The 27,420-nt window shown below is 49.2% G+C and overlaps 1 protein-coding gene across 3 annotated transcripts; it reads left to right on the forward strand.

Moving 5' to 3' along the window:
* Positions 1-2,848: 2,848 nt before the first annotated feature.
* On the forward strand, positions 2,849-27,420 carry sec16b (SEC16 homolog B, endoplasmic reticulum export factor). 3 transcript variants are annotated; one of them, XM_088926727.1, is made up of 25 exons: positions 2,849-3,010; positions 5,318-5,728; positions 6,774-6,877; positions 7,957-8,077; positions 8,664-8,769; positions 9,910-10,054; positions 11,044-11,195; positions 13,243-13,304; positions 13,988-14,126; positions 14,604-14,843; positions 15,077-15,174; positions 16,047-16,128; positions 16,564-16,681; positions 17,315-17,426; positions 18,377-18,482; positions 18,942-19,079; positions 19,968-20,081; positions 20,997-21,081; positions 21,448-21,732; positions 22,358-22,386; positions 22,844-22,936; positions 23,608-23,712; positions 23,978-24,077; positions 24,630-24,697; positions 25,018-27,420. In XM_088926727.1, exons 2-25 carry the CDS (start codon positions 5,391-5,393, stop codon positions 25,024-25,026), a joined length of 2,949 nt encoding a protein of 982 aa, XP_088782853.1. In that variant the 5' UTR covers positions 2,849-3,010; positions 5,318-5,390; the 3' UTR covers positions 25,027-27,420. The 3 variants fall into 3 exon arrangements, with proteins under 3 accessions (XP_088782853.1, XP_088782851.1, XP_088782852.1); XM_088926725.1 differs by lacking the exon at positions 2,849-3,010 and adding an exon at positions 3,938-4,037; XM_088926726.1 differs by lacking the exon at positions 2,849-3,010 and adding an exon at positions 4,039-4,087.

Raw genomic sequence — 27,420 nt, forward strand, 5'->3', positions numbered from 1 at the left:
AGAGTTATGGCACAGAACTATAGGAAAGCATGGCCAAGGAAATGTTGTCAATGTTGTCTGTCTCCATACAGGTGATCCTCTAGTTTAGCTCCAAGAATATTTTTTTAATGTAATACAAGTCACACTTATTGGTCTGTAATTACATGGTGCGGTTTTATATTTACAGTATTTGACTGAAAATCTTCTTTAGAGCAAACTATATTTCTGCCCATTTGTACATTTATATGGGTGCAGTACTTCGCTCAGGGGTGCAACAGCAGGCTCTCCCCTGGAATTTGAACAAACATCCTTCCAGTCCAGAACCCTGGGCGCCAGTGCCCTACTCCTGTCCTGTCACTGTTTGTGTGAGCACCATTTGTGTGGAAATACATTTCAATAACAATTCTCCAGTTCGCTTCTTCAGCAATTGTTGCAAGAGGTGTGTTAAGGACTGTTAATTATGAATAACATCTTGTTTCGCCATCGGGCCCTGGAAATTTATTTTCACTGACCTGCAACTCTTCTGCCTTCTTCTTTTATGTGAATGGCATTGAATACAGAACGTATTCCTTCTGTTGCCTGAGGCGTGTGGTCGAGTTCTTCCTCAGTGAACACCTGACTGAGAAATTAATTTAATACGTCAGTCATTCCCCTCTCATTGTTTAGAAGTTTCCCAAAATCATGAGGTATGTTTTTTTTATAGTTGTAGGGCTGAAAGAAACTTTATTTATTTTAGCCTCCACTGCAATATTCCTTTCCATCTCTCTCTGGCTTTTTAATGTTTCTTTCTACCTGCATTTGAAATTTAATGTACTCCTTATTTAACTGGATCTTTTACCTTAAATTTGCCCTAACTGGTTTGTGGAAGATTTTTCAGTACCGTTTTTTTGTTTATTCATTTTTAATCTTGGGATAGTGAAAGGAGCTTGAACTCTTAATTCATCTTAATTACTAACCTAGGAAAACACTGAAACTAAATTAGCACATCGGACGTTTCATATTCTGGTTTTCTAAATACAGAAGAAAAAGTTTGAATGCCTACACAGAAGATATTTCTTGATCGCTGAATTTTAGTTTATTTTTTCCAAAAGCAGTCGAATCAGATGCTTTTGGAAATCATAAAAAAGTGATTGGAAAGTGGGACCACAAACACCACAACCAGACACAGACACTTTTGAACTTCCGTATTGTACTGAAGATATACAGGCCATCTACAGTATATCATGGTGTGCCCAGTTACTGTTATACATGACTTTGACAAGGTGCACTTCAATTTGTTTGTTGAGGGAATGTTTTTCCACAAATCCTTCTCTCCACACAGCAGCCGGATCAGCATCTCTCTTCACCGATTCAGACAAGGAGTCCTGAATCGTTTTGAGCAGCAACATCTACAAGATAGTAACACGTCTCTGCTGTCAGCGAGTTAGGTCTCCTCATCTTAAGCGCTTGGAGCTTCATTTAATTTTAACTCTGAAAGAAACAAGGAATAATTTAGGCAACTAAATGAACACTTGGTACATCACTGGCGTTGGATATGAGCACTGCCTCAAATTACTACCTCAGATATCACCCCAGGAACTGAACCTTGGGCTTTAGAGACAGCCATGCTAACCATTACAACAGCGTGATGCCTTTGCCTCTTTTAGCTCCATTTACCTATTACTCAGCCATATTCCTATTTGATCAATTAGTTATTAATTAGGCTCAATAATTGGTTTACATTTACAATCAAGTCTCCACTCTCGAAGTGTGAGTCTTAGCGTGTTCAGTGAGAACAGCTCACCTGTGTCATGTGTACGCTCTCGGTTACAATGATATATAAATTACAACACAGAGGTACATTCAAAACTTTGCCTTGCGTTATTTTATCCATCACAAACTGGTAATCGCCAGCTAGCGGGCTGAATTATTAAAGCATACCCACACAGAACCCAGCAAATTTCAAAACGCATGACAGATGTGAATGATAATCGGTTTTAGAAAATGAGTGAATCGGGCAATCCACTTTCAGATAAAATAAAGTTGACTAATGTCTTTAGTCCCTTCTCCACATGGTGGGCAGCCAGTGCCGTTTTGATTTTCGGGTACACAATGAAATTCCCCGAGAAATCTCGGCTGGGAAAGAATGGTTCCGTCCTACGTGGCAGAGACGCTTTCGGAGAAAGTCTACGGGAGATGAACGGAATGATAATTAAATTTGCCATCTAATTAATAAAAAAAAAAACAGAAAAGAAGCTCTTCAACGTCACAAAAGAATTCAGAAAGAATTTAAAATGTGAGTACATCGACCGGGTTATAATTTTTGTTTGCAATAACGTTTTAGCTTTTTTTTTTCCCAGTTCTTAAGAAGAGCGACTTTTTTTTCCCCCCCAAGTAGTTTTGCTGCAATCCGGTGTGATTTTTGTCAGATAACGGACAGGTGCGGTCTTGCTGAAGGTGAGGTTTTTTTTTTTTAACCACTGCCCCTTGTTGGCCTTATATTTGTTTCAGAGACGAGGTGCAGTTGACCTCGTATGTAATACAATATGAAGTTATCTATGTATACGCGTGGATTATGTATTAAGAGTTTTTTTTATTGCCTTTTAAGAAGGGAAGCATATTTTATTGATCTGAACGGCTTTATTGTAAACACGCAGAGATGCTAAGAGGCACGATTATGCTTTTAAAATCGTAGATTGAATTGACCCTTACGAGAATAAACTACAGAGCCTGTTCAAATGTCATACTTTCGGTGATTTTCGCAAGGCGAATTGCCAAGCAAATATTCAGTCTGTCAGAATCGGCCATGTTTATTACTATACTTTTTGTGTATTCCGGAGAACACGTTTTTTTTTTAAATATTGCAGTAGGTATTGTAAGGAAACCGCGATTGCCCTTTTCTGTGACTCGTTACTCGCTTGGTCTGATGTGAACGGAAAGTTTGAGAGCAATTTGATCCTAACCTCTCTCCTCTTCACAGACAGATCATCGAAATGCGAAATCGGTTCGTTTTCGGCTGACGTCTCAAGTGTTTCAGGCTGGGGCCTTACAGGTAATGTCAAATTTAAGACAGCGTTCGCCTGCCTATAAAACAAGGTTATTTTCTATTGTTTTCTGTTTTAAGTGTAAGCTAAAATTACACTTCTGTTATTTTTAAACAATGAAGATTTGGTGTTACTAAGTGTTTCAGGGCAAAAAAAAAAAATTCAAGTAAAACTGTAATCCTAATGATGGAGTACAAGTGGAGTGCGAGGAGAGAATCTGCACAGCAGTCCATCCACCTAAACCTGCAGGAAAAATAATGCCTTTGAGCAAAAGTCCTAAAAATGCTCCAAAGGAATTCCATAAATACTTACACAAGATTCGAGACTGACCAAACAGCAGTCAGATGACATCAAATGGCGTTTGTTAGTGTGTGTACAGTATCGCAGTACATGCAGGTCACAAGAACGCACTCCTGTGGAAAACACTGGGCTCAAAGCGTTCACCTCTTAGTCTAAAAAGACTCAGCTGTTTATGTAGATGCATCGTTTTTTTTGTTCTAGACCATGTGGGGAAACACCCATTCCTACAAACAGAATGTTAGGATCTGTAAAAAAAAAAAGTGCAGATTTTAAATCATACGTACATTATGGATAAATTCTACGGTGCTCGGTCCAGGGTATCGGGCTCCACCAGCATGGCTGAGCGGCTTGTTCCACACTCCCACCACCCTCTGTGTAAGGAAGCACCTCCTGCTTTTGGTTTTAAACGTTTCGAAATGCACTGCCATGTGGTGTAGATGCACTGCCACGTTGAAGCTACTGGAGAGCTACCCATGGATGACAAGCCCTTCAGGAATTGCCTGTTATTCAGGGGTTGTTAAACTAAGGGCTCTATTGATTAATTCCTGAAGGCAGGGAGCAGGCCGCTGTTTCAACGGCCTGCACTTTGCCCATGCTTGCAGAGGCCCAGCCCTGAGAGGGGTCAGGCTTGCTGCTGTGCTGTGGTTCGGAGAAGGCTGATGTGGAAGGTGTACTTTGACAGCAGGGCGAAAGACTGTTCACTCTCCTTCGGGCCAGAGACTGTGAAGAAACCTCGTAAGTCTGAGCGAATACCCTGGTTTTCTCCTCCTGCATGCAGAAATTCAGTAGGGTTTCTTTTTTTTGTGTTTAACTGTAATGCAATTTGTGCTTTTTAAAGATGTTAACTGGCATATTAGTTTAAATAAGCAACTGCATACAACCTCGTGAAGTCAAACTAATCAAAACCGAGAGAGACGCGTTGCTGGTCTTTACTTATTCTACAATTGATTATGGTTTTCCAGAAAAGGATTTGTTAGCTTTTTCCCATGAAAGCAAACATTTACATTTCTGAAACCACTTTTGGAGTTCGTTAACCTCAGAAGATGGTGAAGTAGATAAATATAGACTTGCTCATTAGCTACAGATGTCTTTCAGTTCACTTTTCAAATGAGAAAAACGATGAAATGGGGATTTCTAAGGAACGCTTGTTTCAGTCTGTGGGTAAAACAGGTCAGCCTACAGCTGTGCCTCTCTGTTCTCACCCCAGTCTAATCAAGCTGACATTCTTCAAACACAAAATGTTGAAGAATTAGAGATTGCAAACAAGATTAATATTTCATTGGCTTTTTTTATTTATTTCAAAAAGCCAGACTGCTGTGAATCAAAACTTTTGGGAACCTCCCAGAAAGTTTTTGGTCTTGTACCAGTTTTTATTTTTACTGTGCGCAGGCCAGTGACGCATGCCATCTTTACACGTGAAATGAAGCTTAAGTGAGAATGATCGTGCATTGAACTACAGGCCCAGGGCGTGTGCGTGGTGTCGGGGAGTCGGAGCCCCCGAGACTTTTTTCCTCTCAAAGACACACCCAGAAATTCTTTCAGTTTTGCTTCCTCTTTCCGCCACATGTGAAACCCCAGTTGTTGGAGTAAATCAGTCCCCCTGTGACAGTACGGGGGGTGGCGCCATCTGCCTACTTGCAGCGCCTTGCAGAGTGTTTCGAACCCTTGCACGGAGTCTTTGCCTTTGGTTGCTTTAAAGCGTGCAGTTTAAGGCATCGGTCTAAATCTGTCCTGTTCACAACCTGCCCCACACAGTCGACACCAAAGGGAAGGAGAAAGAAGAAGGTGAATAGATGAGTCATACGAATGGGAACTGGGAAGGTCGCGAGTGGGCGAGTACTGGGACCCTGGGCTGTGGTGAGCCAGCAGTCCGAGTGAGGTGCTGGCTAGCTCTAGCAGGAATACGCACAGCGGCACCTGCTTTCCGCGCTGGGACTGCGGATGTTTTTGTGAACGGTGTGCATAAAAACCCTAGTGGAATGTGTTTTTTTCTTTTCTTCCTTTTTTCGGTCCAGGCAAGTTGGAATTTGGCCCGTGGTGTGACGCGTACATGCCCCCAGGGAGGCGCTAGGCGCTCGCGGGACGAGGATGGACCGCGGCGGCTGCCAGAGAGCCGGTTCTGGCCCGCGGGCCCCGCAGCACTACCCGCACAGGCCCGCTCCCAGGACGGGCTACCCGGAGAGGCCCAGCGACAGGGAGGGCGGCTACGGGGACAGGCCTGGTCGTTACGGCGACGCCTACGCACCCGGTCGCTACGGTGACGAGCGCTACCCACAGCCGGACCCTAGGGGGAAACACTGGCCCATGCAGGACCACCGGGCCGGACGCCATGCCAGCAGCCCCCTGCCCAGAGCCGCCATCGCCCCTGGATACTGCAGCACCCCCATTCCCAGGGGCTCCTACAGCACAGAGAGGCCGCCCGACAGGTCGCAGGCTAAGGGCTTTCTGCTGGTTTAGAGATTTCTGAAACATGAAATAGCTGATATCATGAAAGACGCGAAACCTGAAAATGTTGGCTCGCTGCTATTACTATATCTTACAGCTGATAGAGCTGTTGCTGCTACTGTTACTGCAAATAAAAGCTGCATGCACTCCATTGAAAGAGGTAGATACTGTTAGGAATAAAAAACCCTGCAGGTTACCTGGTGAGGTGTGAGTGCAGCTTCTGGCCTCCTTCCAGAAGTCGCCAGCACCTGGGTACTCTCTCCACACCCTGACCTGATATCAGTTCAGAACATGTTCAGCCTCTGGAGGCCAGCTGGGTACAGAATGTTCCGGAGGAGCTAAATTTAGAGTTCCTGTGTAGGTGCATTCACCTTGCTTGGCTTCAGCCCCGCATAGCTGCAATAACAAAGTGCTAACAAAGCACTCCGGGCAGTTGCGGACAATTTGCTCGAAGACGTCTTTTATTTGTTCCCCGAAACAAGAGTCTTTAGTCTTGTGGTCTAAGACGTCATCGCCTCTCACTGGTGTCGTGTGACACTGTCACAGAGAGGGAGCGAGCTCAAGACAGTTCGAATCTCAGAACGGCTCTCGCCCATTGTTTCTGCCTCTCCTGTGCACAAGAAGGGAGCTGCAGTCAGGAAGCCTTGATCAGAGCTCCCCAGGCAGGGGGAGCAGATCTCTCTGTGGCAGAGTGGCCCTAGATGGCCTGCTGTTTGGCGTGTTTCTTTAATGCATGCAAATTAATAAAGCAGCAGTTCACCATTAAGCACAGTTAAATAACTTGTCTTTATCAAGAATTTATTTGGCTGAGTATTTTCTTCAAAGTGACATGATCGTTGTTGCAACCTCTGGTTCATTTTCTGAACACGTTTTGGTGCCGGTTTGTGCAGTTGGGTTTGCTGGGTGCAGTAATGCCCTCTAGCTGGGGTTCAGGCAACCAGCAGCCTACTCAGTATTCCACACTGTTTCCCAGTCTGTTTCCCAGAGTTCATGCATTGAAGTGTGCGACTGCCTCTTGTCTTTTAGGCAGGTCTATGACTACCCTCCTTACAGCTCCCTGCCCTGGGCCCCCAGGGGTGATTTCGGCTACTATGATCATGGCTATCACCAGTGGTACCACCCGCACACAGGTAGTAAACTCATCTGCCTGTCTGTGCAAGAAGGCTTTCCCATTCTTAGCCGGCTTGCTCCTCCTTTTGAGTTCTCAATGGCAAACATCTTTAATGGTTCTTGTGAAAGTACAGTCTTGTCTTCATAAAGCATGTGAGCTGTTGTGGCTTAGATTTTAACTCAACATTTTCGTGAAACTGCTGCTTGTTTATGAATACCCCACTTCAGAGAATTTCTCACACACGCTCTGCATCTTACACCCTGGTCTTCTGTCTCACTGTGGTTTTAAAGCTACGGGTTTCAGATGCAGTTCACTGAAGGGTGGTAAGAGTGTGTTGTCTTTGTCTAAGAAGGTGGTGGTTTAACAGAGAAGCCTCTGTGTGCCTTGAGAAGCATGGAAAGTGCAGGACATTTTCTCCAGCTGTCGTATCTCTTACGGTGAAAGCCATGTTGATGTGTTACCTTCAGTACATGCATGGATTGCCAGACAACGTGGACGTGTAGTGGTTTGTAGTGCAGCCCCCCAGATCTTAGGTTCTGCTCTCAGGTTAAGGAGGTGGGATAAACGTCTGTGTGGAGTTTGCGTGTTCCCCTGTCCATATGGGTCTTCCCTAGTTTCTGCAGTCCCAGGAATCCTGTCCCAGCCATAACCCCTCCTTGTGTGTGCTGGGTCAGCCTCTGGGTCACCACCACCCTCTACAGGACGGAGCATATCGCCTTTGTCACTTTGCAGTAATATTATATTAGCATTTTGTTTAGTCACCTAGCTGGAGCTTTAATGCAGAAGGGCCGTGTTGCCTTTTCTTGGGGGGGGGGGGGGGTGAACAGCGCCCCTCGAGAGGCCTGTGATGTGATGTTTCGGCTCAAGGGCGGCGAGCGGAGGGGGGGGGCTCGGTCACTGGGGCGAGACACGGCGTGAACCGGGGGCACGAGAGAGGAGCTTGAACTTTTAAACCATCGAATGCAAAAAAAAAAAGAAAAGGTTTAGCTGAAAAGCAGCTTGTGTTGATGACGTGTTTTTCTTAAATATATATATGCAAGGATGTGCTAATAAAGTCAAGAAAAGTCAGCGTGTTTCAAACCCTGTGATTCTGTCCAGAGGCTGACAGATGGGCTCCCAGCGTCCCTCCACAGGACCCCTGGAGGCAGAGCCCAGGCCAGGGCTGGAGGCACGAGCCGGACTGGAGCAGCCCCTCTTTCCCAGAGCCGCCCACCAACAGGTCAGTGGGGCCCTGCAGACCGGACCCCGGCAGCCTGTTCCGGCCCATGTGCTCCCTGGAATGAGTAGCCCGTGCTTCGCTCCGTCTCTTTGGTTCTTGAGACTTTACTGCAGGATTCTCGGCACATAGGACACACAGGGATGAATGGCCCTAGTGCGCACGACAGGAGCAGAATGTGGTCTGGAGAGAAGTACTGTTGAGTCCGATATCGGTTTGCTATTCCTTGGACACTGTTTGGAAATCTTAAATAATTCATTCTTGCAAAACCGTAACATTTTGCTTAGAATACTGAAAAAAAAAATTCAAGGGATGCTTGTCTTTTGAACCAATGGCATTTTTTAATAAAAACTTTTTGTAGGGGGGGAAAAAAAAGGAAATCAACAGCCCAGAATGGCAGTGATTTGTGTTCTTGGATTTACAAAAGCACGGCAGGTTGGGTGGTATTAACACAGGGCACTGGACTGTCGGATTGTTCATGGCTTCGCAGATCGCTGCTGGGTGCTTGGCTCCAGCCGGTTGAGCCTGCCGCGCGAGTTCCTCTCTGCCGGGGCTTGAAACCAGTCTTCTCACTCCGTGTTCCTTCCAGCTATGACCAGCGCTACAGAAATCCCCAGCAAGACTACAGCACTCCGGGGAACCCACACCATCCCAACGGAGACGTTGTCCAGGAGAACAGAGAGCGTTTTGGAGAGGTGAAGCTCAAGTAGACCAGATGATAAAAAGTAATGCCAAATGCCACAAAAAAAAAAAACGGCCCAACACTTGCAGGCTTGGCACACAAGTCCACACTTGTGTTCCCAGCTCACACCTGGGCCTGCATGATGTGTTGTTTACATGTTCAGTGCATCTGAGGGAAAGGTTATTGCTGAGTCATTCCTGTTTTGCCTTTCGGTCTACCTTAGGAAACCCTGAGTTGATCGGAAGCCATTATAAACAGATCTGCCAGCTCTAAACGGGTGTTGACTAATAACAGAAGAAAGGTCACAAATGAGAGAAGCCCTTTGGCCCATCATGCCTGTTCGGTGGTTAACAGCTAATTGATCCAAGACTCTCATCCAGCCAATCAGCAGGCGTGAGCCTGGTCAGGACCTGGAGGGGAGACTCCTGGGAAAGCTGAGGCTGCTGCTGGAAGAGGTGTTAGTGGTGCCAGTAGGGGGCGCTCACCCTGCGGTCTGTGTGGGTCCTGAAGCCCCAGTATAGAGACGGGGACACTAGACTGTAAACAGGCGCCGTCCTTCAGATGAGACGTAAAACCGAGGTCCTGACTCCCTGTGGTCATTAAAATTCCCAGGGCGTCTCTCGAAAAGAGTAGGGGTGTAACCCCGGCGTCCTGGCCAAAGTTCCCCCTGGCCTTTACCAGTCATGGACTCCTAATAATCCCCATCTCTGAACTGCTCTCCTCCCCACTGAGAGCTGGTATGTGTGGAGCGGACTGGCGCATCATCCAGGTGGGGCGGCACGCTGGTGGGGGTGGAGGGGATCCCCATGGCCTGTCAAGCTCTTTGAGTGGAGTGTCCAGAAAAGTGCTCTGTAAGTGTAAGGAATTATTGTTATTTTTATTTCCTTGAAAGAAACCAGGGTATGGGCTTTAACAGCGCAGCTAGGTAGGTTGTTCCATACACGCCTTTCACCCTTTGTGTAAAGAAGCTCCCCTTTGGTGTTCACGGTTCTCACCTCCTCGTAGTTTCCCTGGTGCCGTGTGGCTTGTGTTCCTGCTGGAGAAGTCCGCTGGGCTGATCTTGTCCTCCTGTAGTCTTCTCGGTTCAGTACCGAAGAGGTCGAGTTCCTTGTGGGACAGTCCCTCAAGCTCCACCTCTCTCCTTCTTCCTCAGTTCTCTCCCGGCGGGTCGGGGAGTCTGGCGCGATCAAGGGCCTTGGGCTTGTCGTCGAGTGGCTACGAGCTGAGCCAGTACATCGCCGATGGCACCGAGCACAGCGACCTGCTCCCACGCTCCCTCTGGGGCGACTCGCACACAGGTGAGCTCGGGTGGGCTCAGGTAGACTCGGGTGGGCTCAGTTGGTCCCAGGTAGACTCGGGTGGGCCCAGGTAGACTCAGGTGAGTGAAAATAAAACTACCCATAATTTTTCACGAGGCTGCATCTCTCTCGCAAAATGAAATCTTTTTCCAGTTGCTCAGTGCTGCTGTGGAGTGTGGGGCACCCCAGTTTATCTGTAAACATCGGAGTGACGTGCCAGGGAGTTGGGGTGACTCTACCCGGCCCACCACCCGATTGCTTCAGACCGAAATCGGAGCAACAGGCTAAAATCACAAATCGCAGTTACCTGTCTGTGATACTCTGATGCACTCTTGAACTTTTCCGCTTTTATCAGTTCATTTATGTTTAATTATCCAAATCTTTGTCATGTCAAATTTTTCCGAAGTTGAATAAGTACATTTTTAGAGACGATCTATTAAAGAGAAATATGCAGATTGTACTGTATGCGTGTACGTGTTTTTCGTAAACGCATTCCTGAACTGAGCCAGAAACTATGTCAGTCTGTTACCTGTCGCAGGTGGATTGATCTGCTCAGATTTTCATTGAACTGTATGTATTCAAAACAGTGAGCCCTTTCATTTCAATCATCTTGTTTTGTTGCAATATGATTGCAAACTGCTTCAATAGATTTTACATGGCACAGAGGATTTGGATGCTTGGATTTTGTTACCAACACGTATGCCTCACAGCAGTTCCTCCGATGTCTCCCTGCAAGACTTTGACTTGCTCCCACTAACACAGGGTCCCCTCTCTTGTGGGAGCTCTGGGGCGCCATGCTTGACAGCGAGTGTGGGCAAATCTGTGGGCGTCCTATAAACACTCTGTTACCCCGACTGCAACATGTCACTAGAGCCTTATGAAACTGAGAGCAGCTCCCGTCTTCTCTGAGCTGCCCGGTGTGGAGGGAATGAACCGTTTCTCTCGGGGTGCTTCAACGTTGTCACTCTCTCCCTTCCATCCCCTGTCAGACGGCGCAGATGTCCCCCAGCTCTCCGCCCCCCTGAAGTTCTCTCTCCCTCACGTGCGGGCCGGATTTGGGCCCGCGGGCCAGCTGGTCCGGGTCAGCCCCAGTCTGCCCACCCAGGGGGAGCCGGCGCTGGTGGAGATCCACAGTCTGGAGGTACGTCTGCCTTCGTTTCCAGCTGGGCTCCCTCGCTATCTAATCAACCAATCAATCAATCGAAAGGCCTAGATGTTAGTTTCTTTATTCACAGTGGTGGTTAACTGGTAAGTCACATGGTGCCAGGACTCAGTGTGAATGAGGGCGCATGGAGGTCCTGGAGTGTTTCACAGTGACGCTGTCAAGCCGCCACTGTTGAGAACAAGCAGACAAATTAGCTAAAACATGCTTAAACAGTTACTTCAAGGACCGTGATATGCTCTTGGCTCTACTCCATTTTTTAGAGCTTTTCCACTCTGACGGGCCTGTCGTCAGGTCTGTAGGGCTTCAGAATCTGACTGTGGCATCTCCCACTAGCCTGCACAGTATGTATTTAATGGGTAACCGTATTGACAGATATTTCCGGGGTAGAATTCTCATTTTCTTGAAACCGTGGTTTAACCATTTCTGGATTAGAAAGGGTAGAAGCGGATGTGTAAGTTCAGACCGGGAGCCTCCTCTAGAATTTAACCGGCTTTTGGGAGCGCACCGTACTATCGGACGTCTCCTCATTTCTGAGAAAACGTGCTGAGTGTTGAGCAACACTGCAATGTAAAGGCCGTCCCCCATCAGTCCTCTTCAGTTCCTGACAGTCCACACTGGCACTGTCACGGCACATCACGCCTCTCACTTCCCTGGGGGAGCTGCTAACGCAATCTTCGGACTTCATCTTCCCGCTGCTGTGACTTTGCTTTTCTTTTTTGACCACGGTATTTACAGTGGCAAAGTCCTGTCTCATCTTATTTGTGAAAACAAAGCTGCATTTCGTTTTGTCTCCTGTTTAAAACTCGATCTTGTGGTTTGTTATGACTTGTTGCCCTGCGGGAGATCCGGAAAACCCACTGGGTCTGTTAGTGTGGTGTCTGAGAGCAGCACTAGCCTCAGGAGTCTGTATTGCAGCGCGGCTGCAGCCTGGCATGCTCAGATCAGCTCTGTAAAGACTAAGCGTGCCAGCAGGATCTGAGGTGTGCGGATCGTACCTGAGCAGATCCTGTCTGTTCCCGTCTCGGGTCTGCTTGGCTGCAGCGCACTGTTGTGCAACCTGTGAGTTCGGTTCATGGTGACCTCATCGCCGAAACTGTTCCTCTGCTTCAGACGCTTGAGATCTGATTTACCAACGGCTGGATTCTAAACCTGCAAGCGCCCCTCACTCGCACTCTGGCGTTGTGCTGGGCCTTGCAGAAATATCCAGACCTTTTCTGTCGTGTGATTAAAAATAAAATCAGTGGACACACGTTTTATAAACTTAATATTTTATGGCTTATTTGGAGATTACACCTGCATGAAGATCAAGGATGGGCTTAGTGGAGCACAGCCTCTCGATGGGCAGGTGTAAGGGGGCCAGCTTCAGCCCTCTAGTGTGGGCAGTTTCTCACCTGTGTGTCCATCGTCTCCTGCTCTGTCCTTTCTCCTCCTGTCACCTTACTCTCTCTCCCTCACACCTGAGCACCCAACAGCTGTGAACAGTGCATTTCTCCTCTCTCTATTAGGGACACGCGCCGAGCACTCAATGAATTTAGGTTTGGCCCAGCACAGTGTTTGACTACTAATGCAGTCATGACACTTTTTTAATATTCACACTAATTCCCCATGCATTTCTTTCTTGTTGCATTTGTGCTTTGCGTGTGTGGAATAGGTTGTGCTTGTAACATACAGTAAATTAATTGCTACTTCAAAGTGTTGTGAGATCCTGCTTTAGCAAAAAAAAAGGTGAAAACCTGGGCAGGGGTGTGAATACTTTAGCAAAGCGCTGCGTGTACAGTAGCGCCTGTGTGCTAAGACTTACACTTCTCCCCGGAATGTCACCTGGGGCTTTTGAGTCCAGCAGAAGGCAAGCCTGCATCATCTCGCTCCCTGCCGATCCCCAAGCGCATACAAGGACCGGGACGGTAACAGGCTGCGCCTTTGCCGTGAGGCTGGAAGGGTGGCGGGGTGACGGAGGTGTCTGCCTGCAGGAGGCGAGAGAGATCGGTCGCGCATTAACGAGCACCTGGCTTCGCCTCCGCAGGTCATCCTCATGGACACCCCGGAGCAGCAGGAAGCGAGACTCTTCCCCGGGCCGCTTGCCAGGTAGCGACGCTCTCCGCATCCGCGGGCACCTGTCCGTGTTCACCTGTGCACCGCTCAGGTGTCGTAGTGCTTGTAGTTTCTTCTCCATTTTTTGTTTCACTTTGGCGTGTGGAAGTGTTGTGCTCGAGTTGCTTCCTCTCGTTGTCCTGCAGGTTGTACACATGGCACGCGTTAACACGGAGGCTTGTATGATGACGTAGTCTCGGTCTAATCTGCTCTCTGACTGCATGTAAACCTGGCGTGGTTCGAACGGGAGCGCTGCTAGCTGAAGTCCAGCCCCGGCCCGGCCCGGGGCTCCCTGCTGCCTTGCCCTTTGTAAGGGGAGATCGGCAAGACGCAGGCAGAGAAGAAACGATAACGCTGCCTCACCCCAGCCCGCACTCGCTCATAAAAAGCCAGGTTTGTTCTTAATTGTGCACCACGCCGTGGGCCCTCTTCAGAGGGGCCGTCATGGGAGCACAGGTCTTGCCAAGAAAGGAGAGAGCACAGCAAGGTTGCTCCTGAACCTGACTGACCTTTCTACTGCACTGCCATATTTTTCTGTAAATAAAACTCCCCCTTTTGATGTGGCTGGTTGAGGCGTGTGGTGACAGTGGAGCACATCCATCTGCTCCTGCTGTATATTGTTACACAGCCGCTCTGTGCACGACCAGCCTGGCCAAGAGCATATCCTGCATTTACAGGGAAGACCTGCACAAGGTGGATGCTATCACGTTTGCCCAGAACAGAGCAGACACCTGCTTGAAAGACAAAGCTCTGCAAGACCAGACCTCTGCTGCCCTCCTGTGGAACCTGCTAGTATTGCTCTGCAGACAGAATGGGGTAAGTACTGCATATTGCCCGTTGCAGAATGCTAGTGCAATTGGAAAGTACAACATACGCTGTTGGTCAGTATATGGATAATTATACAGTATTTTTAATCAATGACAGGGACCTTTGTAGCTTACTTTGTGCTCAACACTGAGACAGCGGTGCATTTTATTTCAGCTTTAGTCAGCTTATCCGATGCCTGGAACTGCGCCTGGCTGCATCATCTTTAATATCCTGTCTGTCCAGTATTCCTCTGCAACAGAAGCAAGGACCACAGCTTGTTCTTCCCCAGTTTGCTGTAATACACTCGCCTGTGTGTGAGATAACCAAGAAAGACATCTGCGCTTTGATTAAGGATAATCGTTTCCCCCCCCCCGTACCATCAACACAGTCCACGTGCACGTATGGGAAAGACGGCCCTGTGTGCTGGAAAAAAATAGGCGCTTCAGCAATACTGTTTGAAACACCGCCGTTCCTCTCCGTCCCCAGCGAATCGTGGGCTCGGATATCGCTGAGCTGCTGCTGAAGGATAGCAGGGCTCCGGGGCGGTGTGCCGGTGTCGCGGGCGGGCCGGGCTCTGACAGCCTGATCGACCTGAGCGAGGGGCCCCCCCCCGCCCCCCCGAGCGACGCCGCGGACCTGCTGACCGGCGAGCCCGTGCGGGGCGCGGAGTCCCGCGAGCAGGCGCTGCAGAAATACACTGGGCTGCTCCTCCGCGGACAGAGGAAGGTAAGACCCCCGAGCGTGTGTCCTCAGGGGGACTGAGAGCCCGTCCTGAGCTTCCCCCTGACTGGGAGAACGGGCCCTGTTCTTGCACCGTGTTGGAGGCACCGTGTCAGGCGCTCTGTCGGCCGGGTGCTGCCGGAGGTGGTCGTTGGGCTGGCTGTTGACCTGGGCGGCTCTGGGGGGGCCTGTGGATTCTGTACAGGCGCAGCCGGCTGAGCCTCTCTCACACCCTTTAGGAGGCCCTGGAGGCGGCGATGGCCAGCGGCCTGTGGGGACATGCCCTGCTCCTGGCCAGCAAAATGGACAACAGGTCGTACACCACCGTGTTGAACAGGTAACTGACCAGCCGGCGCCACGAGCGTGTGTACTGAAATGCAGTCCTTGTCTTAGAAGCGAGTGTCGACATTTTGTATCCAGCCAGGACAGGTCCCTACCACGTTCCCTCATTCTGCCAGCACCCCCAGTGGGCGCCTCCTGCTGCTAGGTTTACCACAGTACGTCACGCTCACACCCCCAGCTTGGCCGTGGTTGCCATGGTTTCAACTGCTCCACTGTGGTTCGCTGCACTGCATCATAGGAATGCAGTGGCATGCTTCATCACGTGTTCCTTATGATCCTTCATCCCACTGAAGCCCTGTATAACCAAGACCAGCAGAAATACCGTTGTAACCTTGCAGTAGAGAGGCCTGCACATCAAAAGGGGCCGAGACGCTCGTCTACAATAAAGAGTCAACTGCACGTGCAGAATTGCACTGCTTAGGTCTTGCTTTCTTAATTCTCGAGCTCGTAGTTCAGCTGACGAGCGGATTAACTTGATAATGGATGGAATTGTTTGTCGGCACGAACACCCAGAAGCAGAACACTATCCAGATGTTCAGCCACAGCAGTGGAGAGCATCAGCCCTGGTGCTGTTGTACAGGATGTCACGCACGGCTGTCAGGTGGTGGGGAGGGGATTCCCAGGGCTGTGTGGTCTGCTGGTGTAAAGTGGTGACCTGGCCACGTCTCATCTGTTCGAAGGTCTGTTTTCCCTGTAAACATCGTGCAGCCTGTTGCAATTGTGTAGTATCTCATTACCTCCTTCTTGTTCTCATATTGGTGTAATTTAGCCGTTTAGCTGTAAGTGATCTCACCTTTCAAAGGCTTCTGCTCTTCTGATATTTATCACCCTGTTGTTGTGCCCTCTCTGCCTGCCTGTGCATGTCAGGTTCACGGGGAGTCTGGCTGTGAACGATCCCCTGCAGACTCTATTTCAGCTGCTGTCCAGACGGACCCCTGCAGTGTCCACGGTACATAACCCTTCTCCTGGTAACTGCGAGCAGTCCGACCGGCCAGAGGTCTTACAGTCTTGTAATGAATGTTTGGACTTCTGTCTTCCACACATGGAACGTGTTATTAAAATGAATTTCTTAGTCCTTGAAGAGAAGTAGGTGTGTAAGGTAAAAGACCTAAATGTACAATTTGATAGATTTTGTACAGTTTTTTAATTTAGCAGATATTCATTCTATAAAGCAAAATGGAAAGCTCTGATCGTATTCATTTCGTCCTTTTGCACGTAGTAGTTTCGTCTGGTTTGGCACGTGACCGTTAAAACGCGTGGGGAGACTGGGGGACGCTGGGAGTTGGCTGCTGTGGTTTACGAGCTCTGAGCCACAGACGTTTGCAGGGAGTTGAGCTCCAGGTCTGGAGTCTTCTTCATTTCTCCTCTGTCCCTGTCGTCTTAGTGCTGTGGGAGTGAGCGGTGGGGTGACTGGAGACCACACCTGGCGGTTATACTCTCCAACCCCCCTGGGGACCCCACACTGCATCGCCAGGCGGTCACTACCATGGGGGACACGCTGGGTAGGAGCCAGCAACCGATTCCTTGGCGTCTCGAGTTTGACGGCTGCTCTAGTTGGGCTCTAGTCTCACTGAGCCTTCAACTCAGTTGAATGACCGCCAGAGAGGGGCCTTTAGAGTAAACAAGAGTTAGGGAGATGTTATGATTCACAAACACTGGTGGAAAGAAATACTGCACAACAGTGAAATAGCCCCCCCAAGGCAATTCCCGTAGATCGGTTTAGAAAGGTCTCCTCGGAAGTCATTTTTGGAAGCATGGGTAGTTGCCATAGCAACCAATCATTGTAAGAAAGGCATCAAAATAAACCTCTGTGTCTTGAAAAACCCACGTGTGAGGCACACGCTGAAGGTGATCCCCGATGTGAAATGAGATAAAACCCCCATCCTTGAAAATGTAGCTGGTTGCTCTGCAAGAACAATATTGTTCAATTTATTGTTCTAAATAAATTAAAATTATTTAATTTAAAAATGGTATTTTACTGAGAGTGGGACAAGGTCTTTCACCTTAATCTTCTGTGAAGTGAAAGACCTTAATGTTTTGCATCAAATCGGGTGGGAAGATTGTGCAACGTCTAACAGTGAGCAGTCAAAGGGCTTCAGGGATCACGCTCTTCGCTTTGTGTTCACCTCCCCCAGCTGCAAGAGGACTGATGCACGCTGCCCATTTCTGCTACCTCATGGCCCAAGTTCCCTTTGGGGTCTACACGGTGAAATCGGAGAAACTGGTCCTTCTGGGTAGTAACCACTGGTAAGCCCTGCGGAGCGGAGATCTATGTCCTATTGCTCCGTCATGTGACGGCTCGCAGTGCAGTGCGGTTTGTAATTGTGGGGGCCCTCAAGTCTGGGTCTTGTCACTAGCCGACTGTGACGCAGTGGCGCACAAATGAGGGAGGGATTAGTCGGCCTGGGTTCTCGCGACTCTCGGCGCCGCAGCGCCACCCCGTGGTCTCCTGGGTGATCGCAAGCTTGCGGAGCTGCAGCCGAGGGTTCGGAGATCTCAGTCCACCCGCGCTCTCCTGAGCGCCTTCACTCCCGGGCGGCCCAGACGCCGTCCTTGTGGAAAAGCACAGGTTGCCCTTGCCGGGACGGTCCGGTCAAACCGGGGCCTGTGAACACTGGAGCCTGTGGGAGTCCGGGGGTTAGATTCCCACTCAACGATGGCGAACGTCGCTTACCGATTTCTCCCTTCAAAATGACTACTTCGTCATCACGAATCATAATGTGACATACGAAAGTAACAGAACACAATTAATAGTAAATTTGTATGATGCGTACCTTGAATCCAGAGACTGAATGTACCCGAGAGGGCGCGGAGATCGCGCGTGCACCTCGTGTGCAAAACGCGCACCCAAGCGCCCGGCTGGGTGGAGAGACCGGAGGGAGGCGTTCGCAGATCAGAGCCTCGTTCCGGGTTCCCCGCGGTGGGCGGGACTGGTGCGCACCATGGAGACCGGGTCCGAGCACAGCCTGCAGAGGCGGAGGGCATCCTGTACTGTTCTACAGTGGGATCCCCCCGCACTGGCGTCTCAGCCCCGTTTCTGTCTCGAGGCTTTTGTTTCGGTCTCTGTCGTTTCGGATTTCGGGTCTTCTCGAACGCTCGACACAAAACGTGTTCCGGAGGGACGCCGGCAGCCCCTCCAGCTCTGTCCCGCTCAAGGTGCTGGATCCTGGGTATGCAAGCTCCCTCTCTTTTCACAGCCTGCCCTTCCTGCAGTTCGCCAGGAGCTCAGCCATCCAGAGCACCGAAGTGCTGGAGTACTCCCGGCTGCTGGGCGACCCCTCCGGCTTCATCTCACCCTTCCAGGTACCCTGCTCGCCTGCGCCGCGGTCTTGTGTACAGTTTAAAGTGTTGTGTGGCCCTGGCAGGGCTCCAGTGTGGCTGGTGATGACTGACCCTTGCCAGCAGCCCATCCCATCAGCCCTTCCTCTCAGCCCTGCACAAGGTACGCTTCTGTGAGCGTGCACGAACCAGTGCTTGTGCCTTCCATCTCCTGTAGCCCGCTTTGAAATGCACAGACGCTTGGAAGATGTACATTCGCATACATTTATTTATTTTCTTCTTTATTGTCTTCTTGTTGCCAAAAAATTTAATAAAAAATGTGGACATCTGTCCCAAAACAGAGTAACCAGCACTTGGTCATATTTTCAAGCTGCCTTACTGGGGAGTAACAGAGACCTGCAGATCTCTCTGGTCCCAGAAGATTGAAATGCTGATTAAATTGTGAATGAACCTCTGTTCTGTCTCATTTGTCTGTGTGCTCAGGTTTACAAATTTCTTTATGCGTGCCGCCTGCTGGACTGCGGGCTGGCTCCTCAGGCATTCCACTACTGCGAAGTGATAGGGAAGGCACTGCTCAGGCAGGAGACCCTCCATGTTGTGTTGGTGGAAGAAGTCATTAAGGTACCACTGCACGACCCTGCACCTCACTGCATCACAACACACCTCACTGCGCCTCACTGCACCACACTGCACCTCACTGCATCACAACACACCACACTGCGCCTCACTGCGCCTCACTGCGCCTCACTGCGCCTCACTGCATCACAATACACCTCACTGCATCACAACACGCCTCACTGCACCACACTGCACCTCACTGCACCACACTGCACCTCACTGCATCACAACACACCTCACTGCATCACAACACACCTCACTGCGCCTCACTGCACCACACTGCACCTCACTGCATCACAACACGCCTCACTGCGCCTCACTGCACGACCCTGCACCTCACTGCATCACAACACACCTCACTGCGCCTCACTGCGCCTCACTGCACCTCTCTGCATCACAACACACCTCACTGCGCCTCACTGCGCCTCACTGCATCACAACACACCTCACTGTGCCTCACTGCACGACCCTGCACCTCACTGCATCACAACACACCTCACTGCGCCTCACTGCACCTCACTGCATCACAACACACCTCACTGCGCCTCACTGCACGACCCTGCACCTCACTGCATCACAACACACCACACTGCGCCTCACTGCACGACCCTGCACCTCACTGCATCACAACACACCTCACTGCGCCTCACTGCACGACCCTGCACCTCACTGCATCACAACACACCACACTGCGCCTCACTGCACGACCCTGCACCTCACTGCATCACAACACACCTCACTGCGCCTCACTGCACGACCCTGCACCTCACTGCATCACAACGCACCACACTGCGCCTCACTGCACCACACTGCACCTCTCTGCATCACAACACACCTCACTGCGCTTCACTGCACCTCATTGCACCACACTGTTCTGTTGTGTACCTGCAGCTGGCAGACAGGCTGAAGGCGTCAGGTCCTCAGTTTCATGCTGGAGGAACAGAGCAGCTCACTGAGGACCCCAGGTGGCTGGTGGAGCTGCGGCACAGATATGGTCTCCAGCAGGTGAGAGACCCCTTCACAACACACGGGCCACACTGGGGACAGCCTTCACAACACACGGGCCACACTGGGGTCTGCCGTGCTGAAACAGAGGGATCGTCTCAGTTCTGCACGTTTCGGGGACCACATGCTTTGCTTTTAGTCTAAATCTCTGCCCCAGGGAGCTGGCTTGTAGGAATTCCAGTGGGGGCTCTCTACACTTCCTGGGAGAGGGGGGTGCATAAATATCGGGGGACATAGGGGTACCTAAGCAAGCAGGTGAGGGGGCGCATGATCGCCAGTGTGGGTGCAAGGTATGAAACATGAATGGTACTGCACGTGCTTACGCAAAACTTGAGCCGAACACTAATTCCTTGAGGTGTTTTCCTGGTGTGCACTCAATGTCGGCACCCCCTCTCCTAGGTTTCTTCATGAGTTCATGACCCCCTGAATCTATGGCCTCTCTGTCCCTCTTTCTGGTTTTCTTTACTGAAGACTGAAGACACCACTGACACACGGGACCTTTCTGGGTGCTAACATGAAATCAGAGCTTCTCTTTCGTAACAGGCAGCTCTTATTCCTCGGGATGCTTTTCCGGGTGAATTACGTCAGCAGGGGCACCGGGCTGCTGATAGTGTCATGAAAAGGGAGCTTTGTGGCAAAGCAACAGGAAGGCAGTCGTGAGGGCGCTGAGCTTGCAGGACTCTTTCAACAGCAAGTGCAAACAGCATGGCTATATAACGACTGTTGACATGCCTGTTGTCTTGCCAGTTCACAGCTGTAAAACTGTAAAACTGCTACAGGGGTATCACAGCAGTTGTATAATGTTATGGGTTTATATTCAAGGGTTTATGAAAATGCGTCATTACTGATTGAAAATAGAGATAAAATGTTTTACTTTGTTTGACATGTTGCACTAAAACAAATGTATTTATTTAGATGGGGAGCTATGGTGACTGTGACAAGTATCAACCACCTGCTGATGAAACCACTAGCGCATGGGAAGATAATGGGATCGACACAGGTAAACCGATGTGCACCGACAGTCTGAAGCCATCTTACAACAGCACGTGTCTTTTCTAGTGGGAGAATGAGATGCCTTTTCACTTGGCAGCCACGAGGGGGCAGACTTGAGTGTCTTGTGGACAACATGAAGGAGACCACTGTTGGGAAAAGGCAAGGTTTTCCGCTTCCTGTATGAAAAGAAATGACAGCTGGCAGCTGCAAGGTTAACTAAATCACAAAGGATCACATCTGATCTCTCTACAATTGTCTGCTGTTGAAGAATGTCCCATGCAGGGAGTTTGTTTTAGAAAACTGGTGAGAAAGAATAAAGGAGATCTTCAGAGTTGTCTCTTTGACACATCCAGGGCTAATGATTTGTTTCCAGCGAACCGTGACGGGTGTGACCTGGAGCTCCTGCCGGGATTGATGACGGCCGAGGCACACGAGCACAGTCCAGCTGAGCTGCTCCCTCAGTACGAACCCCCTAAGGATGCGGAGCAGCACTCCAGCCACGCCTGGACTCCTCCCCAGGCGGCTGCAGAACATGCACACAGGGAGCCTGCAGCGCCCCCTCTGCCCGGAGGCCAGAATTACCACTGCCGTGTCCAAGACGCCACCAATCCACAGGATACCCAGCTGGATTCCAGCAATCCTGGGCAACTCACTGACGGTAAGGATCGCACAGGGTGGTGATGGGATCCCTGTGCCTCTCATAGACACAAATGACACCCTAACAAGTGGTTGTCAATTCTAAAATACCAACAGTACATATACAAGCTGGGTGCAGTTTTTTTTGTTAATTGTTTTGGTTATCTTGCATTGACCCACCCCGGTGCCTTAGATGGGACTGAGACAGATCCTCAGCCAGCTGCTGCAGTGCTTGATTGCACAGACGCAGCTGACGTCTGCTGGGTCTCAACTGACAGCTTCGCTGGGGTGACGGAGCCGGTCTGAGCTCTAGTGCACAGGCCTGCGGGCAGCAGAACTCATCGGGGGGCAGTGAGGGTTTATAAAGGAATGTGGACACGGAAAAAAATGATCTATAATCTACCTATTTTATATAATAATAAAATGAATTTGGATTTAAAGAAAATGGACTTGCAGAGTTTTATAAGGGGCTGCACTGAATCTGCAGGTGGTTTTAGATTTGTGACTGAAAAGTGAAAGGTACACCGAATTGAAAAGGAGCTGGAATGTTTTTGCAGCAGGGGAGAATAAAGTCTGTCTTCTCTCTTGGCGTGAGCCTCACAGCTGCTGTCCTTTGTGCTGATAGTCAATCCTGTTTCTCCTTACAGGTTGCGAACGGCGGCGGGGGGATGGAGCTGTAAGTATTCCAGCTGGTTCCCATTACAGCCCCTGCGACTCACAGGCCAAGTGAGGCTCGGGTTTTCCTGCACATGTGCGAGATTTGATACTAGAGCAGACGCTGCACTGGGACATGATATTTGAAATCCTTAAGATTTAAAAAAAAACAACAACCTCCTGTCCTGTTTCTTGCAGTTAGTTACCTTGGCGTGTACTATAACCCTGCAAGTTCTAGCCTACACCTGCTCGATACTCTTTACTCCACAGCTGGTGAGCATTGCTTTGGGGGAATGATATTGTCCGACGTATGGAAAGAAGGAGCAATGATCAGCACTGTGTACTGTAAAAACTCTGGACACAGAAAATGAGAGTAAAAGACGTGCTGTGTCCTTTGCAGTAGGATTGTAGTGAAGACCTGCACGTAGGTGGGGTTTCTGTGGTGGCAGAGTTGTAATTGAGTGTCTCCTCTGTCTGAGGGCGACGCACGAGGGGGTGGCGTCCCGGTGCTGCCGGGAGAGGTGGATCCGCGCCCCGCCTCACAGGAGCAGAGCAGCTCCGGGCCGGGAAAGGTGGGTGACGTCACTGAGCCCCAGCTCTCTGCCCCTGCCTCTTGGGTTGCTCACATCTTAGCGCTGTGAGCCCGGCGTCTTTCCACACCAGAACCTAGGCCCTTCCTTAAGAAACTGGAGTTGGAGCTTGGATACGTTTTTGAGATGTTCGATAGGAGGAGGAAAAACACTTCACCATCCGAGTCCCTCGTTTTACCGCCTCCTACTTCCCTAGCCAACTTCTTTGAAGAAAGCGACTGAAAAGACGGGGGATTCTATTACATTTCAAACTCGCAAATTCAAACAGCTTTATGGGCATGACTGGTAAATTACAGTGTCGACAAAAGCATATACAATCAGTACAACATCAACATACATTTATAGTACAAATGTATCGCTGGACATTTACATACAACAAACGACACACCGAACATTACTGACAGAGGCTCACTGTTCCTCAGGCTGTGCCAGGAGATCACATACTGGGCTGCCAGTTCAACTGAGTTCCCTCTCCCAGTAGGATTGGGAGCTGTTCTCACTCTGGCAGGTGGGGGGATTGTGGGATTAGATTTGTTGTCTTGGGGAAGAATGTTTGTCTAGTGCCAGAGTCAAAAGTTAACTCAGTCCCTGTCAGCAGCATTTGGATGCACAGTGAAGTATTTCTCCCTTTTTTTTTCTTTTTGTTTTCCAAGAGCTCTAAACGTGGGTGGTTCAGTTGGTTCAAGTCCAAACCCACATCGCGTGTGGAGCCAGCTGCGCAGGTGAAGGGAGATCGAGGTGCCGACGCGGCTGGAGAGGTACAGCGCCTGTCCGCCCTGCTCCTCCAGCCCTCTGAACTCAGACTTGCACAACACCATGTGGCTCTCCGAGGCGAGCTCTGACGTGAGGCTGATTCAGGCCCTCCAGAGTCGCTTGTTGGACACCGTGGGTCGTGCGAGTTATTGCTGTAGACTTTGGATAAATCCAATTTCAAACAAACCCAATTTCCCTGTGAATCTGCCCCTCCCCTCCATCCCCTCCCCTGGCCGACCAGAGTCAGACTGCAGGTTCTTATTTCACCAGGATGCCTCAGCCCCTCTGACAGCGCCCCCCCCAGGAGGATCTGGAGCAGCGTTCCCTCCCCCGGCCTCTGCAGGAGTCAACCCCTTCTCGAGACAAGCGGGTAAGGAGCACGAGCAGCTGAGTCACGCTGCCCCCAAGAGGCTTCCCAGAGCATGCCCCTTATCCAGGCATTGACTGCCTTGTTCCTACCACTAGAGGCAGTATAGAAGCAAGAAGCCAGATTAATTACTGGGCTGAGAAGAAAATTCTGCTTGTTGAGGGGGCTGAATCTTTTTTGGGGTAATTGAATAGAAAGGTAATCAAGGTATTGGTCTAAGTATAGATATAGGTAATCCAGGTCAAGCCTTGTGCTCTGTGATGGACTCCTGTCCCGTCCATGGTGTGTGTGTGTGTGAGACCTGTGATGGACTCCTGTCCCGTCCAGGGTGTGTGCATGTCCTGTGATGGACTGCTGTCCTGTCCAGGGTGTCCTGTGCCCACTTGTCCTGTAACCTGTGCTACCGGGATGGGGTTTGGGGCTGCAGAGACGCTCACCACACATGAAGAATGAATGAATGAATGAATGTTAAGCTCGTGTTTGGATGATTCGCAATGCTGCAGAACGCGGTGATTGGTAATCCGTCTCTGTGCTTTGTGTGTGCGCACTGTGCAGGGAGACAGGACACGGTGCAGGAGGGGAGGCCTCAGCCTACAGAGGGAGGGTTCACGGCTCTGTCTCAGGTAGGCAACGCTGCAGAAAGAGGAGTGGCTCTTCCTCACCCTTGTACTCTCCGCAGCCTTTCCCGCAAGAGCTGGCTAGTGCCTGAAGCAGCGAAATCAACAGGCATTACTAATCGTACCTTGAGTCACTTCCTGTTGTCATTACCTGACAGCCAAATCATGATGCCAGGATCATTCATGGCAGTGGTGGTATAAAAGACTGTCTCACTGCCGCACCTGGCCCACCGCGCAGCATAAATGAGTATTATGCAAGTAATTGTTAATGAAATCTAATTTTAATTTCATGAACTAAAAAAATACCTTGTTTTCTTTTCTTTCAGGGACCTTGACCTTAAAATTTGTTCAGCGGGACTGGATTACCTGGGTTCAACACAACTACAGGTGTCAGGAATTATTTTAATAGCCACAGCTGGAATCGGATCTTGCCACAGAACAGAAGAACTCATTTGAAACCCCGTCTGTGCCTCAGCTCTGGAACTCGGAAAACCCTTTAGTTCTCATGTGGATCTGGAAGCCTTGTTGAGCACCGCAGAGTCCTGGGCCTGGTTTTTTAGCCTTTATGCTACCGACGCAGTAAGAGGGGGGCTCAGGTTAAATCTGGAGCCTTGCACGCTGGTGCCCGTACCCTTGTCTGCTACCCTGCTCCTGGATCAGCGTGAGGCTCCTCTCCTGGCTTGTTCACCGCTCCCTGCTCTGTTCAGCACACTCATGGGATGAACTGCAGCCTGGTGGTGTTTCACTCTCTCAGTGCAGTCACAGCAGCCATGGCACTTCCTTCAGCTAATGTTACCAGTTTATTCAGATACTTGCTGATGAACATCATTCCGTAGGCAGTCGTCTCAGCGATTTCTTGAGCTCCTCTGTCTACGCTAAGTGAAATAAGAGGTGGAGGAAAAGCCATTTTTATTACACACCTCTCTGAACTGACTTATTTTGTATTTATCCTTTTTTATCAAGAAGCACAAACCTGGAGAAGAGGCACGTTTCCCAAGTGTCTGTTTATAATTCCAGTCTGAGTGAACCAATTAACTCATGCCTGATGTGTCTGAGCAACAGGTGAATAGTCTGTGGGCTTCAGTAGGATGCAGTTGAAATGCTTAATGAAAAACAAAACTAACAAAGGCTCAAGGGTGTAGGGTAAAAAAAAAATCAGTTTTCCCCATTTTAGCTTGAACTTATTCTCTGTTGTAGATATTTTTACAGATGAATAAAATGCAGTTTTGTCTTTTAGTTTTTGCTATAATTTGATAGCAAAAAATCTTGTTACCTTACATAAATACACCGGCCTCAACTGAAGATAGAAGAAAAGCAGTTGTCATTTTTTTCTAGAAAATTGGCCCCACTGCAGCAGCAGCAGCAGCTTTTAATTACTCCAGAATTGTTACTCATTAGCAAATCTCCTTTTACCATTACTCTGCAGATGCCTGTCCTGCACAAGCCAAGTTTTTTTTCTGGGCTGGCAGAGCCGGCGACAGGTGGGCTCTCCTCCAGCTCTGTGCAGATGTGTCCCCATTAGCAGGAGTCAGCTGCCTCCTCCTCTTCCTCCACAGACAGTTCCTCTGACAGCCCCCAGCTCACAGTGGAAAACTACTGTAAAACTCCTTAATTTATCCTTTGATTTTTTTAATGTATTCTCCAATATTGATTTGTTGCTAGAATTATCCTACTCACTTCTTACTTTAACAGGTGGATCTTTAATCAGTGACAGAAATCTATCTACTTAAACATACATTAAACAAAGGTCTGTTTAATTTGAAAGTGACCAGGGCACTGTAAGAGAGGGGGTATTAATGCTGGTGTCCTGATTAAGTTCCACTCTGTGCTAATACAACATGCCCCCCTCCACGTTCCACCTTCATCCAGTTGCTGAGATTTTTATTCAGAAAATGTCCTACCTGCTGGTGCAGAATGGCTGCCACATGACACGCTGGTGGGGCTGTACCAAAGTGGGTTGTGAAAACCACTCTGGAATTCTTCAGGATGAAAATCACTAATAGAGATGCAATTTTTTATTATTACTACTACAAGGCAGGAACAACAACTGAGTTTGTGCAGTTCAATGGGGGAGGATCACAAGAATTTTGCGTGTTTGAAAAAAAGGGTAATGTTCCCTTTTAACAGCTATACTATGCCAGTTGCCATAATCTGAATATTACAAGACTGTTTGGCAGGTGAGATGCTATTTCACACCCATTGTGCCAAACACTGCCAACCATTCGGCAGGGACAGCTTCTGGCAGAACATCTAACATCTGTAAGCCGAGACTAATTGAGCACTGTTGACGCGGGCAGGACAGTGAGGACCTGTTGTGCGAGACGAACGACAGCAGCTTGATTTTATTGTGATCTCTGCTGGATTCCACTCTCCAACCTTACTGTATTAGCACCCCACCAGATTCGCTCCACCAGCTACTTGAATCATGGCTTCTCGTAGCCTCTGTTCCAAGCTCCAGTTCTCACTGTCTGGCAGTGCAGGGGAAAACACTGTTCTTGTCCTGTACTCCTGTTTAAGGTTGTGTGAAAGCTCAGAGCGTTCAGTTTCAGGCAAATTTAGCTTAAAACTTACAAATGTTTTTTTTTCAAAAAAATCTCTCCGGACTCTGTTTCTTAATGAAATGTTGGATTCAATAGCTTTTCTAATTATTGTTCTTTTGATTAAATTATTCAACCAATATTACAGTATAATGTCATATATGCTATAAACTACTGTTTTATACAATAAAA

The sequence above is a fragment of the Atractosteus spatula genome, chromosome 11 (genome assembly GCF_055471065.1).
Source record: "Atractosteus spatula isolate fAtrSpa1 chromosome 11, fAtrSpa1.hap1, whole genome shotgun sequence".
NCBI classification, from domain to species: Eukaryota; Metazoa; Chordata; class Actinopteri; order Semionotiformes; family Lepisosteidae; genus Atractosteus; species Atractosteus spatula.

Coding starts and splice junctions, on each gene's coding strand:
- sec16b (XM_088926727.1), top strand. CDS start 5,391: ATGGACCGCGGCGGCTGCCAGAGAGCCGGTTCTGGCCCGCGGGCCCCG. Junction 14,127..14,603: donor TGCTCTGCAGACAGAATGGG/GTAAGTACTGCA, acceptor CTCCGTCCCCAG/CGAATCGTGGGCTCGGATAT. Junction 16,682..17,314: donor TACCATGGGGGACACGCTGG/GTAGGAGCCAGC, acceptor CACCTCCCCCAG/CTGCAAGAGGACTGATGCAC.